We start from the raw sequence: 15,632 nt of genomic DNA on the forward strand, positions 1-15,632 counted from the left end.
TAGCAAGATTTTGATGCTATAGAAGATTTGTAAGAAGGACAGGGAAGTACTGCTCAGATGCAACCATCATAGGTTGTATGTAGAATTGTTTAAAACTCTATTTGAAATGTAGTTATAAACCAGATGGGATGACATTTCAGATTGGATCCCACTGGGACTTCAGGTAAGGAAATAATTCTCTTCATTATTTTTGTTAACAACAAGGAGGATAGAGGCGAGAACATTTGTAAAATTTCAGATTAAAACAGACTGGAGTTCTAGTGAAGATAGGATTAGAAGTCAAAATGATCTTGAGAAATGGCTTGAAATCAAGAAGATGAAATTCAGTACAGATAAGTGCAAAAGAACTCCTGTGGGGAAGAATGAATCATCTTCAAATAAAACATGGACTACTTGGCTAGACCTACAGTTCGTATCAAAACATAAAAATAAAGATCTGATTGTTAAGTGTTTGTACGTTGCTGTTGAAAAAAGAAATTAGGGAAAAAAACCAAACCAAACAACACCACAGCAGAAAAAAGCACAAGGTAAAAAGGAAACAAACTAAACAAACTAAACAAACCAAAACTGAGTTATTCCAGGTAGTGTATAGAAACTACAGGCAGTTGCCCAGCTAGTCCTGATTTGTGCACTCTACTGTAAGAAAAGCCTAAGTAGACTGAGGAAGGATCTTCAGGCTTTGAAATTTAAAGGCTTGGAAAACATGAGCTGTGAGAAATGTTTGAAAGAACTAGGTTTGCTTAAACCTGGAAACAAGAGATAGCATGAAATACCTTTTGAAAATGCTTAAAAGCAGTTGTAAGAGAAAAAAAAAGAAAAAGAAAAGTTCATTCTTCTTCATATCTATAGGGAGAAAAGGCCAAAATGCAGAAAAGTAGTTAATTTTCAGGAAATTACATTTAAATTAGATATTAGAAGTTAGGTACAGGAAAAAGCAACACAGAGAGACTATAGAACCTCCTTCATTAGCGATACCAGGAATTAATTTAGTAACATGTCATTCTGGGATACGAGTATGCATAATGCTGCCACAGTGAACAGAGTCAGATGAATTATTTCTGCAGGGACTGTTCTTGCCACTGAAGAATTACTTGATGACAGGCTGAACAAGTGTGTGGTTGCAATGTACTGTACCCATCCAGTCTAGTGTTTTGATAGCTCTTTGCTTGCAAAGTAAATGGAGGACAGAGGTGTACAAGAATTTGATATTTTTGTACCATGTCTAGGATGGATATGAATGCTTTGATAAGTTTGGCTAAGTGTGAGACACATTGAGGGGTACCTTAGTATAAAATAACCTTATAAATGCAAGTTTTAAGTATTCCAACACTGTGGAGGTTCTCAAACCAAGGGTAGTAATTTTTGGATTTTTTTGTGGTTGTTACTGCATTTTAGATCCACAAGAAGCTGTCCTCCATCAAAGAACCTTTTCTTTTTTTTCTGCTTTTAGTGTACACAGATCCAGTCTGTCAGTAGCAGTGTCCAAGACATGTGAAAAATGCATTTCCATAGCTTTGGCCCTTTTCTATCAAAGTAAAGTCAAATTCACATCTCTGACATAAGAGATAATTTTTCAGGATTGAGAACTGCCCACGAAGAACCCCTAAAAGCCAATAGCTGGGTCTCCTGGGACAGAAAGGAAGAAAAGGGCACCATTTTACCTGTGCAAAGAAAGTATTATAGCAGAGAAACAGGGGTCTCAAGCTTAGGTGAGCTTGAATTTCCCTGGAAATTGTTTAAAACAAGCATGCAAAGACCATCAGGAACTTGCAATGGTTTGAATTTATAAATAACTCCCACTCTACAACCTTCTTTCAGACCTTCAGTGCCTTGAGAGAAATAGGTTTCCTTGCATCTAAGAAGTTTCATCTCTGAAGCTCAGATAAATTGTTCCAACTCTCTGTTCATGCATTTCAATCCAAATGTCAAAGCAAGGAATCAGAGAAACTTCTCTCTCTCAGACTGAGTTTGATCAATGTGTTCTCTCCTCTACATCAATGGTATGACAGGAACCCAGACACAGTAGTAATCACAGTCAGAAGCAATGTATTCATGCCAATAAATCATGGGTTTCAGTATTTGTGGTGTCTGAATAGCATGTTCTTTTGTATTACAGTGAGGTGGTCTGCTTGAAAAATGTGTGGCTATTTCTGATGGCTGTTATAAATCCTATATTGTCTTTCTGTGGGTTTAAAAAGGAAAAACAGGGGACTTTGCCTTTCTTCTTTTAGGCTTTTTCTGCATCTTCACAATTAGCTTATCTAATTTTAAGAGATTATTAGAGGACTCATAAAAAATAATGTTTGTGCTGAGTGATTCTTGAATGATAGGGCCTATCACTTCTGAAAAGATGTTGCTAATGCAAGCAATTTTCCCCCTTTCAGTTGACTTCATAGGTGGATTTGACTCTTACGGCTATCAAGGTCCACAGAAGACATCTCATTTACAACTACAGCCCATGTATATGTAAGTACTTAACTTCTAAGATATTCGGCAGAGTGGCAGGCTGATGTTAAAGGATCATTAAGCTGAAAGATGGCATGACTTAAAAATTCAGAATGCGCAGAAGCCTTTTTTGATGAACTGAATTCAAGCTACACTTAAGCACCAACATTGCTCTTCTGTTGAATTTTAGTGATTTCTTGGGGCAGGATACCATGTGTCACAGTTATTCAAATAACACCCAGCTCTCACCTGATTTTTCCCTTTTTTCATTCAAGCAGGTTCCACTCAGAAGCAATGAGAATTCAGTGTAAAAAAAAGAACTAGTCAGATATGACAAACCTTGGTTGGAAAAAAAAGTGGGGTTTTATTAAGATTTATCAAAAGTTCAGCAACTTGCTAATTTAGTGGATGCATTTAACATTTGTCTTACCAGAGCATCTGTTCACCGAAGCACTTCTGTACCTCCTTTCCAGTTTCCACATTTAAAAAAACCCAAAACAAATGTAACAACATAGGAGTTTTAGAATCAATTTGAATAGAAGACAGTATTTTACCTAACCAGTGAGTGACAACTCCATCCCAGAGTGCAACCTGATATATTTGGGAATTAAATGAGTAATCAAATCTCCGCTCATACAGACAACTGGGGTATATTCACACTAGAGCTAATACCCAACTACAGACTACTCCAGGAATAATCATCTCTAAATATTTCTTGTACTGATGCCAACTGCAATTCAGAACAGTCCTGACTGCCCAGATAAATCTTGCCTCACTGCTGCAGCTTTTTGGAATATTTTTTATTTGCCATCAATAACCACACACTAAAAGCATAGCACTGAAGAGTTCACAAAAGGGCAACATTTACTTTTTTTCTTTTGTTTCTCTTCTGAACATCTCTTTTGAGGAAAATAACTAAATTCAAGCAAACAATAGGTGTTGCAACATACACTTCCATTCACCCTTGAATGCAATTTCATTTTTTATGAGTAGTGGAAGCAAGTCTGTTAATTGATTAGTATATTTTTGCATGGAAGTGGCATTTACTCCTTTATCATGGTACAATCAGTCTGCAGTAGTGTTCAGGATTGGGCCCTTCAGGATCTTTACAAGCAACTTTTTAATAATCTCAAATTACAATAGTGCATATCACCAATGCTGTCTTAACTTCAGCTTCCCATCTGTCTGTGCTCAAGTAAACATTTTTCACCTGCACTTTTGGCACAGTGCTGCGCATTTAGAAAATGTTATTTCCTTCCTAGTATTATATGAAGCACATAGGTACTTAGAACAATTCTAATCCTATTTCTTTCTCAGTACACCATACCTTGTCATCAACATATGGAGCCCTCTAGCTGAGATATTATCCCATTCTCTTTATGTTCTCAGTGTTTCTTCCAGAAGAACAGATTGCATTTTCTGTGTATTTTCATACTGACTGGAAAGAAAGCTAGACCTGTGGAAAAAAAGAAGGCAACATTTTTAAGCTTGTAGCTGAAATGAAGAGATATATGATTAATCCATGCAAACTATGTTCTATCTTATTGCTGCATTCTCACTGGAGTATAGGTGATTTTACCATCTTCACAGAGAGACAGAAATCAGAATGTGAGCTGACATTTTGCCCAATCAACCCACAAAAGTATTACCATGTCCCAGCCGCACTCAATGACATTTGACGTTTCCCTCTGACTGTATAGTATTTGACAGATTGCTACAATCTGTCCTTAAGAGGCTTTTACAGCATTTAGTAATACCTCTCTGTTTTCTACAGCTGAGGCACACCAGGAACGCATGCATATGTATTTACACCGCAGTTGCTCTGTAAATATAGGCAGACCATCAGGTGTGGACAAATTCAAACATCAAACTAATCAAGTCAAGGTTTGATCTTCTTGTAGCAGCAGAAGATATATTAAGCATCATCCCATCTAATTCCTGCAAAAGATCAAGATATTACGAAGAGAGATTGTTGCCACCTCTGCATCCTTTAGTATTCAGGCTCACACTGGGTGCAACTCATGTGGAGCTCTGGATTTATGAGAGAAATAGGAGACACTTGCCTTTAAATCATCTGATTACTAACTATATCCAAAGCCACAATATCAATTCTTTTGTTTTCTGTGCTGTGGTAGTACCAATACGTGTGCTAGGCATGCTGCAAAAGGGAAGAAGATATGGCCTCAGCTTTGAAGAACTCACCAAACAATATCAGCTTCTAATGATGTACAGATTCTGTCAACATACAAATTTCAAAATGTAGTTCAGTAATACAGCACAGAGAAGCCCTTATATATTTACCAGATCAATTCATATACAGAACTAGTACAAATCTTAAAGACATACAGAATTGCGTGGTAGGTCTCAGTCATCATCCATGTACTGCTGGCTGATGTGAATTGATTTAGAGGATTGCACTGACAGAATTCCATCAACACGAACTTTTATTTCTATTCAAGTTAGACAGTTTTGCATCCAAATCAATTTTAACTGTCTTATACATGAACGATTTAATTATTATCCTGAAGGAATGCTGGGTTTAGTAATTGCTAACTCTTAAGACACACAGTTTTGTAACCAGTTTCATCCTGTGTGCTGAAGTTAGCACTTCATTTTGTTAATTTGGAGGTTTTATTGAACCTACACAAACTCACATGTGCAAATAATTATATTGATTTATTCAGGCTTCTTATGTTTACATTTCTATTGTGTCAGGACTTTTTTGTCCAAAGATTTATTACTTTTTATTTGTGATATCAATCAAGCTCTATTTATAGGAACATTCCAATTCAGTTTAAATGCACACAGTATATTTGTGTGGAATTTCATCAGTTATGTGAAACTACTTTGAATGAAAGGATACTTACAGGAAAAAAATCTTGATTTATGAAAAAGAAACATTTTCTGTAGATAGTGAATTGAGGTGACTATCTCTGGCTACTATTTCCTTGAGTACTCTAGAAATATTGGATTTGGGCTCACTTTGGGGTGTTTTCTCTATATTTTAGGCTTTTAGTTGCAATCACAATTCTCCTTATCATCTCTTCCAATTTCATATTTATTTTAAATAAGTTTACTTTTTAAAGAGAAAAATATATTCAATTTAAAATTATGTTTTAAATAAAACATTGATGTTTTGGGGGAGAATTCTTATCGTGACATTTATCTACCTGTTATAAATCGGGTTTTTTTATTATTTAAGTGCCAACAGCGTGCTCTATGCTGTACAAGCCAAGAAGCCTAGACAGTCCCTTCAAAACGAATACGCTTTTTGAACAGAATGGGACAGAACCGATGCTCATGTACCTCCTTGCAGTGTGGCCACAGCTGATGTACTCAAAAGCAGCTTCCTGGCATTCTGTGCTGGAGATGCCAGTGTTCATTTCCAGACCATGGGAGAAGAACACAATAAGATGGCGGAAATCAATTGACAAGAGAAAATTCTGCTCTTGGGAGGTGATCGAGGAAGGTGACTAAACACTCCCTGACACTGATTCTGCTGCACATGAATAAACACCGTTGTAGTTGTGGATCAAGACTGCACTGCATGATCACTGTTCTAAAAACAGTAGGAAGGAGGGAGGGGAGAGAGATCTTTATGTTCTTCACAGTAAACTTATTTGCTGAAGAAAAGAAGAAGTGAACCAAAAATAAAAGCATGCGTGTCTGATGCTGATGCCTAATGCACTGAAGAAATTGCTCAAAAGTAGTGTAGCCCAAAAGTAAAGCTTGCTTTCCTCCCATTGTGAAGTCTAAGAATATTTGCAATATATATACTCACATGCACACGCACGCACACACACACACACATATAGATATTTGTCTAGATAATTGCACATACTGAAGGTGCTACCTACTTTACCATTCACTTAAAGCAGAAATGAAACACAAAAAAGACACTAAGACCGGCAGCTCACATATAACCACCATGACACTCAGCAAGTTCATGCAGCAGAAATCCACTGGGTAATGATGTCCTCATGTTTGTGGGATTCAGACTTCATGGACAACATTTCATTTAAATAAACTACCAGCTAAGCTTTGATTATGAACAAACAACATCTTGTCCATTTTAGACTGAAAGCTTTAGTCACAAAACATGGGTTTGGGACAACACTGTAAGGTGTACAGGGCTGTGGCACTTTCACATGCACCCTGCTTTGCGAGCGAGCCAAGGGTGGCTTTCCCCCGCTCCTGCAGTTCAGCCCTTCTGTCCTCATACTGTGTCACTTCTTGTTTTTACAGAGACAGCTACATATCTGATGGATTATATGTCAGGTCATCTTCCAGTTGACCCGTAGATATATAGTTAAGATTATAATTAAATATAACTCCTATCTAGGATTGTTTAGAAAACCTGTGCTGACTTCTCTGACAGTGTTCCAGAGAGAGCCAAGCAGCTCCCTGAGCAAATACTTTGTCTTTCGGTCCACTTCATCCTATGTGTAGCTGAACTGTTACTGGTTTGTTGCTTACACTTGCTTGCAAAGGGGCGCCAGAGCAGCAGGGCAGGGATCAGATAGGTATATGGTGGATTATAAGTATTGTTCTTTTTCTGTCTTTCTTCTAGGTCAAAGTAAACATGGGGACTACCCAAGGTGGGCTGGAAGACCACTGTCAAAGAAACTGTTTCAGAATGGCCTCCTGATTCTTCAAAGAGAAAAAAATCCAATTTTTCTGCTAAAAGAAAAATATAAAAGCTGATTGAACAGTGAGACTGAAAACAAGAGACTTTCAGCCCCTCTTTCTAACAGGTACTAAAGGAGATGCCCCAGACCCCCACCTTGGACCTCCTGCCTCCCAGCACCAGAGGGACAGAGCAGAGGCATTGGTGACATCTTTTATCTCTTCCCTATCCCGGCCACCGCCAGTGTGACCCATCTGGATTAAGACATGAACTCGGTGCTTCTGGAGACTCCTTCACACTTCTGGCTGCATCGAGTCTCCTTAGTCAACACGACACTGAAATACCAGGATGACCTTGCAGCAGAAGTCAATAGACAGCGTGTTGTTTGCCCTGAAGGCTGTACAGTTCATACTTGCCTTAACCCAACTGCATTGCACATTAGAGAAACTACGTGCAAGCTTTCTGAAGTTAACATGCTGCTGTTAATTCTGAACAATTTCTAAGTCAGTGGTTTTCTTCTGTTTGGTTTTGCTTTGTTTTGGTGTCAGGGAATAAGGCTCTGTTGCTCTATGGCTCCAGAGCGACCAAGTAGAAAACTGCCAGCTGTCTGATAAGTGCTTTACTTTTGAGACTCCACAGTGGTCAAGAAACAGTTTATAATGATTAAAAAGAAAAAGAAAGAAAGAAATAAGACCTTTGGGGGGTCAGGGTGAGGAAAGGGGTAACATAAACTAATAATTGAACCTACTGGAAATACGCAGCAGAAATAGTTCTTTAATCCCACTGGTTTTGTTTATCGCACTATAGGTGCTTTTATAGCTATCTCTAAACGTCTTTTACTAACTACAGAGACATCTGCAGATTTCTATCAACAAAGGCCAACTGAATATGTACTAGCTACGTTCAGTCTTTTATATCTAATTTCAACAAAAAATTCTCTGTAAGTGAGCTTTTTTTTTCCTAATTGCACCATAAGGGATTCACATATTTTATTTTTTGATTTCAGTTGGAGAGGGCAAGGAGGCACTAGTTGAGTTGAAGAAATATTGAAGACCTTTTTGGGGTATATTTGGGGGATCTGTTCTGTGTTAGAATGTGTATTTTATCTTCCTGTATTATTGTGGCTGAAAAAAAAAAACCTGTGCTGTTACGTAGTTGGCAACAAGATGCCTTTGGGAATTTTGCTAGTAGGTCAATGTGTATATGAAATACTCTGAACTCCTAGGAACATATGTTTTATTCTACAGCTGATCTGTATTTTCAAGAACATAGGTGGCTTTCACTAGGAAAACCCAATACTTTGCTCAGGTTTTTCAGAAACTTGGATTGTCATTGTTTCTTTGCTCAGACCTTGCATAGACAAACGCACGCACCTACCACACCTGAGGTGACCACGTAGGTTTTGAGGGCAAGAGGAAAGGCCAACACTTGGAAAAGCTTGAGGTACACCTGAGCAACTCCCTTTTCCTTGCTGGCCAAGGCCTTGCTCCAAAGGCCTGTGTGCTCACACCACTCACTCATTCCTGTACAAACCAGTGCCCTTTGCTGTGTCTGCATGGATGTACAGTGTCACAAGCAGCAACTCTGGACAGTGACAGAGGGACAGTGAAAGCAAGATATGGGACATGTTCAGAAGCTATGCTTACATTGATTCAGTGAGATTTATATAGATAGATATATATATATATGTAAGTGTGTGAATGTGTGTGTATGTCTATGTATATAAAATACGCAGGAATAATTATTGTTGGGGGCTGCATCACCCAGGAAGATTCTGATGCAGTGGACCAAGGGCTCCTGTCTCAGATACTGCTGGGAATTTCCTGCATGAAACAGGCACATACCCTAGGCCTGATCCCATAAAGCATTCACTGCTGATTTGGATCTCAAATTTAAATTTTCATACTTGGGGACCTGAAATTCTGAATTCATTCTGGATAGAGCTGCTTTTCACCCCCTGGAAACCCCATGCAACTTCCAAGTGCCAGGATGAAATTTCCCATAACTTGAAAAATTTCAAAAGTTTCTACTTTTATGTAGTATTAAATATAGCAGATGTATAGAATTAAACATAACATAGAGGTTTAAATGGAATGAAAATGTCATAACAGGTTCTTTTATCTTTCCCTGTATACCAGTTAATCAAGATGATATTTCTATAAAAATCGCTTTTTAACATGAAAAGAAACCAGTTTAGGCACCTAAGCAGCAATCCAATTTTCAGACGATAATTTTTCATACCTCTCAGTGATTTCCCATGGAACAGCAGCTACTGCTAGTTAGCAATTTTAGAAGTCAGACAATTTAATGAAGTGTCTACATGTAGTTTATAGGCCTGATTTTAATTTAGAAAATTTTGGCCTTAGTTTCTCTGTGTCTTAGTCTTCCCATCTATAATACGGGAATAATATGTGCCTCACAGGCTTTTTGTGAGGTCTGAATTGTTAATGTTTGTAAAATGCTTAGGAAATAGGAAGCACATCTAAACTACTACAGATTGCAATATAAATGTGTATTCATATATTACATATAGAGTAGATACACACACTCGCTTACACACAGTATACATATATATATACGCATACTTACCTATATGAAGTTGGTATTCATAACCCTGCTTAAATTGCAGTTAGAGCACCACCATTTAAAAAATTAGGACTGTTGACTACTCAACTAAATGATTAGTGGACAGATCTCTTCTGGAAGCAGTTTAGAGCACAGTAATGTGAGAATATCTGGATGGCACTTTTGATTTGTACAGCTGTATCCTCCTCAAAATCCAGTAAAGAATGTTATTTTTCTAGGCTGGGCTTTTGTTATAAACTAAAATATTCAGAAGGCAAGAGATACAATCCAAATGTGGTTTTTTTTCTTTTCTTTTCTTTTTGGCATTTGTTAATTCTGAATGTATTTTTAACAAAAGTGATTTTTTTGACTTACTAGTGTAATTTGCATTTTAAAAAAAATAAATGGAAAAAATATAGGTTTCCAAGCTATTCATGGCCCCCTGCTGCTATTCACAACTTACGGGAAACTTAGAATTACTGTTACCAGCTGAGCAACAATGCAGGATAAATAATCCTATTACATTTACATGATGACAATCCTGATCTCTGCAGTGCATGGATGTGACAGCACTGAATAGAAATTGCCAGGTCATGACACCATTTTAACACTGTCGTATGTAGCAGGTATTTTCATTATCACTGACACTAAAAGGTTTCCTTTACAAGGTTGACTGCAACAGACTCTTCACTTAGGAAGCAGGGCTGGTTTTGTGCACTCATCAGGAATTTTAAGCCTATGATACGTATACAGTGGCCAACAGTGTTAAGTATTACAAAAATAATCCTTTTTAAGAAGGAGCTATGTAACATGGATATTTCCACTGCATTAATATTCTTTTATATGCCATTTATTGCCCCTACACTGAAATGAAGAAATATTGTGAAATGTTTATAGAGTTCACACATATATGCCTGAGGTAATTTAATAAAGGTGGAGCAGAACAGTATACATTTTGAGATAGTCGGTCATACTATCTTAAGACAAGTCCTTAGAAAGAGAGTGTATTAATTAATGTCATTAGGATTTTTTTAGGCCTTCATTATAGTGCAAGTGATACTTTTCAATCAAGTAGGGAGAAAAGATTTGTGCTCCATTTGCTTAATTTAAGTTTGCAATACTGTACTGTTGCACAGAATTTTGGCAAAGTCTAGCACAGTATGTATTGATTCCTGGATGTCTCCAAATAGGAATGGCTATTAACTCAGTGTCTGAAGGTTTTGATCACTTGCACGCTTACCTTCTGTTTAAGAACATTGATAGTAGCCAGAGCAAAACTCCATACACCATGGACCCTTCCAGCCTGTAATATTTTCATTGCCAGTCCTCTGTTCTATTTTTAAATGCAAATGCTCAGAAGATGAGGATTTTTCCACAAAGATGGAAAGCCCCATGAATAGTCTATGGGTATGTATTGCTTGCTGACTGTCTACTGATGAGTAGCTGAGGTGAAATTGATGGACTTTTTTTTCTAGCTAATCTGAATCTGGCTTCCCAGCACTTGTGGACTGGTGACAGACACTAAAGGTAAACCAGGTTTTATTGAAGGACCAATGCATAGCAGTACTGCAAACAGTGCTCTGTCCACTTCTCCTTGGAGAAAGATGTAGGCAGTTGTTATGCTAATTGGTCTGCTCCAAACTATGTGCAATATTAAATGTAATTACCATGCATAAAAGCAAGTGCCCTTTAGACTGCAGTTACTCATTCATGTATAGAAGTGGTGCAGCACAGAATGAATTAGTAAAAGAGCTTTTTTCCTGTAGTCACTAATATGCTTCATTCCCAGACATGGATTGGAAAAATTAGCTCTGTTTGATCTCATGTTCTGACAAGTTGCTCTGTTCAGATCTTCACCAAAAGAGGCAATTGCAGATAGTTAGAGTTGTGACCTTTGCATAGCTGAGAAGAAAGATATTGTACCAAATGTGAAATTCTAAGTAGCATCATATATACATTTGTTGCACATCTCTCTCCATATGTGCAAAAGAAGGGTCTTTTAAAATGAACTTTTCCTTTATCTCTCAGAAATCAACTGAGACAGATAATGTCTTTCACAAGGGTCTTCCAAATTCTGCCAAGATCACTTCAGAGATTTTTTGTCTTGCGTCCAATAAAAGCACCGTCTTTTCTGCTCTCTGTTGAGTATAAGACTTAGCTCTTGGGACTTCCAAATGCCTTGGGATTATTATTTTGGATAGGTAGGATCACTGTGAAACCTAAGAATTAAAAAAACTAATGTTTGTGGTTGTCTCTGATTCAAAATTAATTCTTCTGTACAAAAGCCATATATTTGCATCCACCAGTGGAAAAGGGTCTTTGCTGCCACCTGATACCTAATCACTTTCCTAGCTTTGCCATTGTCCTGCTGAGAAATAGGCTATGGGGAGCTAAACATGAAGCAGCATGTTCATATTCAGCATGTGCTCTTCAAGAGTCTCCAGTTCTGCCACACAGAATGCTATTTCATACGTATTTAATTTATTTCTCCCTGTCACCACCTTCTTGTCCCATTATCACTCTCCCCATCCTCCTGAACACAGTCCCAAATATTCTCCCAAAATTACATGCTTCTATTTGGAACATCTATTGTTTCCAACTGTTTACATAATGATGATGATAGTCATGGAGGACAGTATCACTGTGGATATCTGCAAAATGACAAGATGAGGAAGCACAAAGGTCCCAGATGCAGGGAGACACTTAACAGAAGGGTAAAGGGCGGCAGCATTACGGAAGCTATGAGGTACGGCGAGTCCCAGTAGGAATCATTTTCACATGTTCAATTACATTTGCCGAAGCTATAGTTCATTGAGCACGTAGACAGTCATAAATATCCAGAGCTACAAAAGGCACAGGTGAACCGGAAGAAAATTCTTAGAAAATGTGTTTGTGAACATGTTGACTGGATTAGATTCACATTTCAATCTCTTTGAATTTCTCTCAGGGTTGTTTTTTCCTTCTTGCAAACATTTGGATGGTTGGTTTCTGTGCACGCAGGTGAATGTTTGTTCCTAGGAGAGCGTGTACGTATGTGCAATTGAATTCATTTACATGGGATTCTCAGTATCCATGCATCTATGTGCTTTTGTGTAAACATTGGCTCAGTTCACTCTGTCACACATATCTACACACAAACATATCTGTTATGTGAGTATATTTTATGGTGGGGATACAAAGCCACCTACAGTTTCCCCCTCTTTTACATAGTTTTTCCTATCCCTCCTCTCAAGAGATGCAAAGTCTCAAGTATTTATTTTTTAGATGGGCATTCAGTATACAAAAATTATAATTTCTGATACTTACTGGATGTACAAGCATGGTGCAATCTATGAACACAGTAAATAAGACAGTCCTTTCTGCAAAGAGTTTATGTGTTAAATAAAGTAAACAAATGACAACATTTTAATTTAAAAAAAAAAAAGAAAATATATGATCTCAGTGTCTCACTCTGCTGTTAAATTTGTTAAATTTTAATTAATAAAAAAAGTGGGTGCCAGAAAATTTCAGAAAAATAAGAGCAGGGAAACGAGAACTTGGAGTATGGTTATGAGGTGATATGATTAGTTTAAGCATGTACATATGAGACTTGAGTAAAAGAATCAGCCAATTATATCTCGCTAGATTATCCAATTAATTTATGGTAGCTCCACATAGTTATGTATTATATTATATCCTACATCTTAAAAGCATTTAAAACAGTAGCTTTGGAAGAAGAACAACATCAAAGGGACTGTATATTGATGCAATCACAAAAGGTTGATGGATTGATTCAATTAATCAGTGAGTCATTTCTAAGAGTTCTGCAGGGATTTATTTACCAAATGCTTACATTGTTTATTTTGCTCTCTGGAGGGTTTGTGTACTATCATTTTTCTTCCTTCTTCTTGTTTCATTCATCAATTTCTGACAAATGTTTTCATGCCGATATGGCACGTTAGGCATGTAAATTGTCCATATTTACTGATTTAAAGCAGTACACTCCAAACTTCAAGTAGCTGAGAACTTCTGTTTATTTCCCTCAGGTCCTGAGAAATACTAGCCATCTATAATTAGTATAAAGACATGTTTTCCATTTAATCATTGCTTTCAATGTCTGCTCAACATGACAAGGATGTAAGGTCTTGTCTAGCATAACATGCAAGTACCTGCTTAAACTTTAGACACAAACTTACTATGAAAAATATTTTGGGTGCTGTTAATACTAAATAGAATATCTGTTCCATGTTTGGTTTGTCCTTACATTTTGTATTTCAAATCCAGGAAAACAGTGCAAGAGGATCAGCAGTTTCACTATCTTTTCCATAAGTTTAGATAACTTTTTTACAAGGGCATGTAGTGATAGGACAAGAGGGAATGGCTTTAAACTGAAAGAGGGCAGGTTTAGATTAGATATTAAGAATAAATTATTTCCTTTGAGGGTGCTGAGAGATTGGAACAGGTTGCCTAGAGAAGTGATGGATGCCCCATTCTTGGAAGTGTTAACGCTCAGGTTGGATGGGGCTTTGAGCACCCTAGTCTAGTGGAAGGTGTCCCTGCCCATGGCAGGGAGGTTGGAACTAGAAGATCTTTAAGGTCTCTTCCAACCCAAACCATTCTACGATTCTATGATTTTCTGTTTTAATATTGTCATAGTATGTACTTCAAAGACGATACATAGAAATGGTCAAATTAGATCAAATTGGATTACAAAATAGCAGATACTGAGCACAACAAAGGTCTGTGAAGGCTGAAGAACTGAAACCAAGAGGAAACCATTATTTGATAGAGCTGAGTCTCATTTGAACAAATATTTTTGTTTTAAACTATCAGGAATACTGAACCTCTAAATAAAAATTAAAAAAATTATCATGTGTTATTGCATACATATATGCAATGTGGGTGTCATTTTCAGGCATCTTCAGCACTGGCCAAAATCTTACTTCACTTTTAGGCGAGTGGGAACAACTTGTCATGAAAAGTAAAAGATAAAGTTCACAGTCCTAGTGACAAGAGTCATGGCAGCCTGCATCATGTGACAGCCTTCCCCAGTGAATTTAGAAAACACCACCCTACCTATTAAACTGGAGGGCATCAGAGGGATGGATACAAAAATATGAAAGTACAACATTTAAAGACTAATGAAGATGTTAGCAGAATGAAATCATGGTACAATTCTGATTGCATACAACAAGTTTGTGATGCAAAGGTAGTAGTGGGAGGCTGACAGAACCCAGGGTAAAATGTGAGAGAAAATTGTGTCAGCATGAATGAGGGGCTGAGCTGTATACCCCATACCCTGGGCTGACTGAAAGGAGTAACAGGCCCTGGACTGCATGAATGACGATGCTGTGCTGCTTCTTGTGTCTGCAAAGATCATCTGGCATCAAGAAAGGCAGTACATGTTCACATTTTGGGTGGTGGTAACACACAGGCAATGATTTCAGAGAGCCATATAAGATACAGCCAGCATTATTTACCTCTATCCATTTTTTTCTGTTTATTGGTTTTGTTTTCTTCAGATATTTTTCCAATCTTGAAAATAGTTGCTAGAATTCTTGTTATTAGCTTTATTTTTCTATCAACAATCACTATGCCCTTCTTTCTGTGAAATACAAAAATTACACACCCTAAAATAATATGGGCTATTGTCTTAGGTACAACATTTTTAGTTCAGTCCCTTGGTCTGGATTATAACAGACAGATGGAGACAGATACTTCTTAGTGATACCCAGTGACAGGACCAGAGACAATGGGCACACACTGAAACACAAGAGGTCCCCTCTGAATATCAGGAAAGACGTTCTTACTGTCAAAGCCACCAAGCACTGACATAGGTTGCCCAGAGAGGTCATGGGTTCTCCATCCTTGGAGACAGTCAAATCTCAACTGGACATGGTCCTGGGCAACCTGGAATAAGTAGTTGTTGAACTAAATGATCACCACATGCACTTTCCAGCCTTCAACCATTCTCTGATTCTGTTATTTGCTTATTATTCAAGCTACAGATTCTTAC

At 37.5% G+C, this 15,632-nt stretch overlaps 1 protein-coding gene across 1 annotated transcript in view; it reads left to right on the forward strand.

Moving 5' to 3' along the window:
• The window catches only part of NKAIN2 (sodium/potassium transporting ATPase interacting 2), a 301,830-nt gene extending 288,762 nt beyond the window's left edge, over positions 1-13,068 (forward strand). The window contains exons 5-6 of the mRNA XM_027632229.1: positions 2,385-2,466; positions 7,016-13,068. Coding sequence (XP_027488030.1) covers positions 2,385-2,466; positions 7,016-7,025 — 92 coding nt within the window. The 3' untranslated portion in view covers positions 7,026-13,068. The remainder of the gene's footprint in view (positions 1-2,384; positions 2,467-7,015) is intronic.
• Positions 13,069-15,632: the final 2,564 nt, after the last annotated feature.

This window comes from Corapipo altera, unplaced genomic scaffold, assembly GCF_003945725.1.
Source record: "Corapipo altera isolate COAL_440 unplaced genomic scaffold, ASM394572v1 2b, whole genome shotgun sequence".
Taxonomy (NCBI): Eukaryota; Metazoa; Chordata; class Aves; order Passeriformes; family Pipridae; genus Corapipo; species Corapipo altera.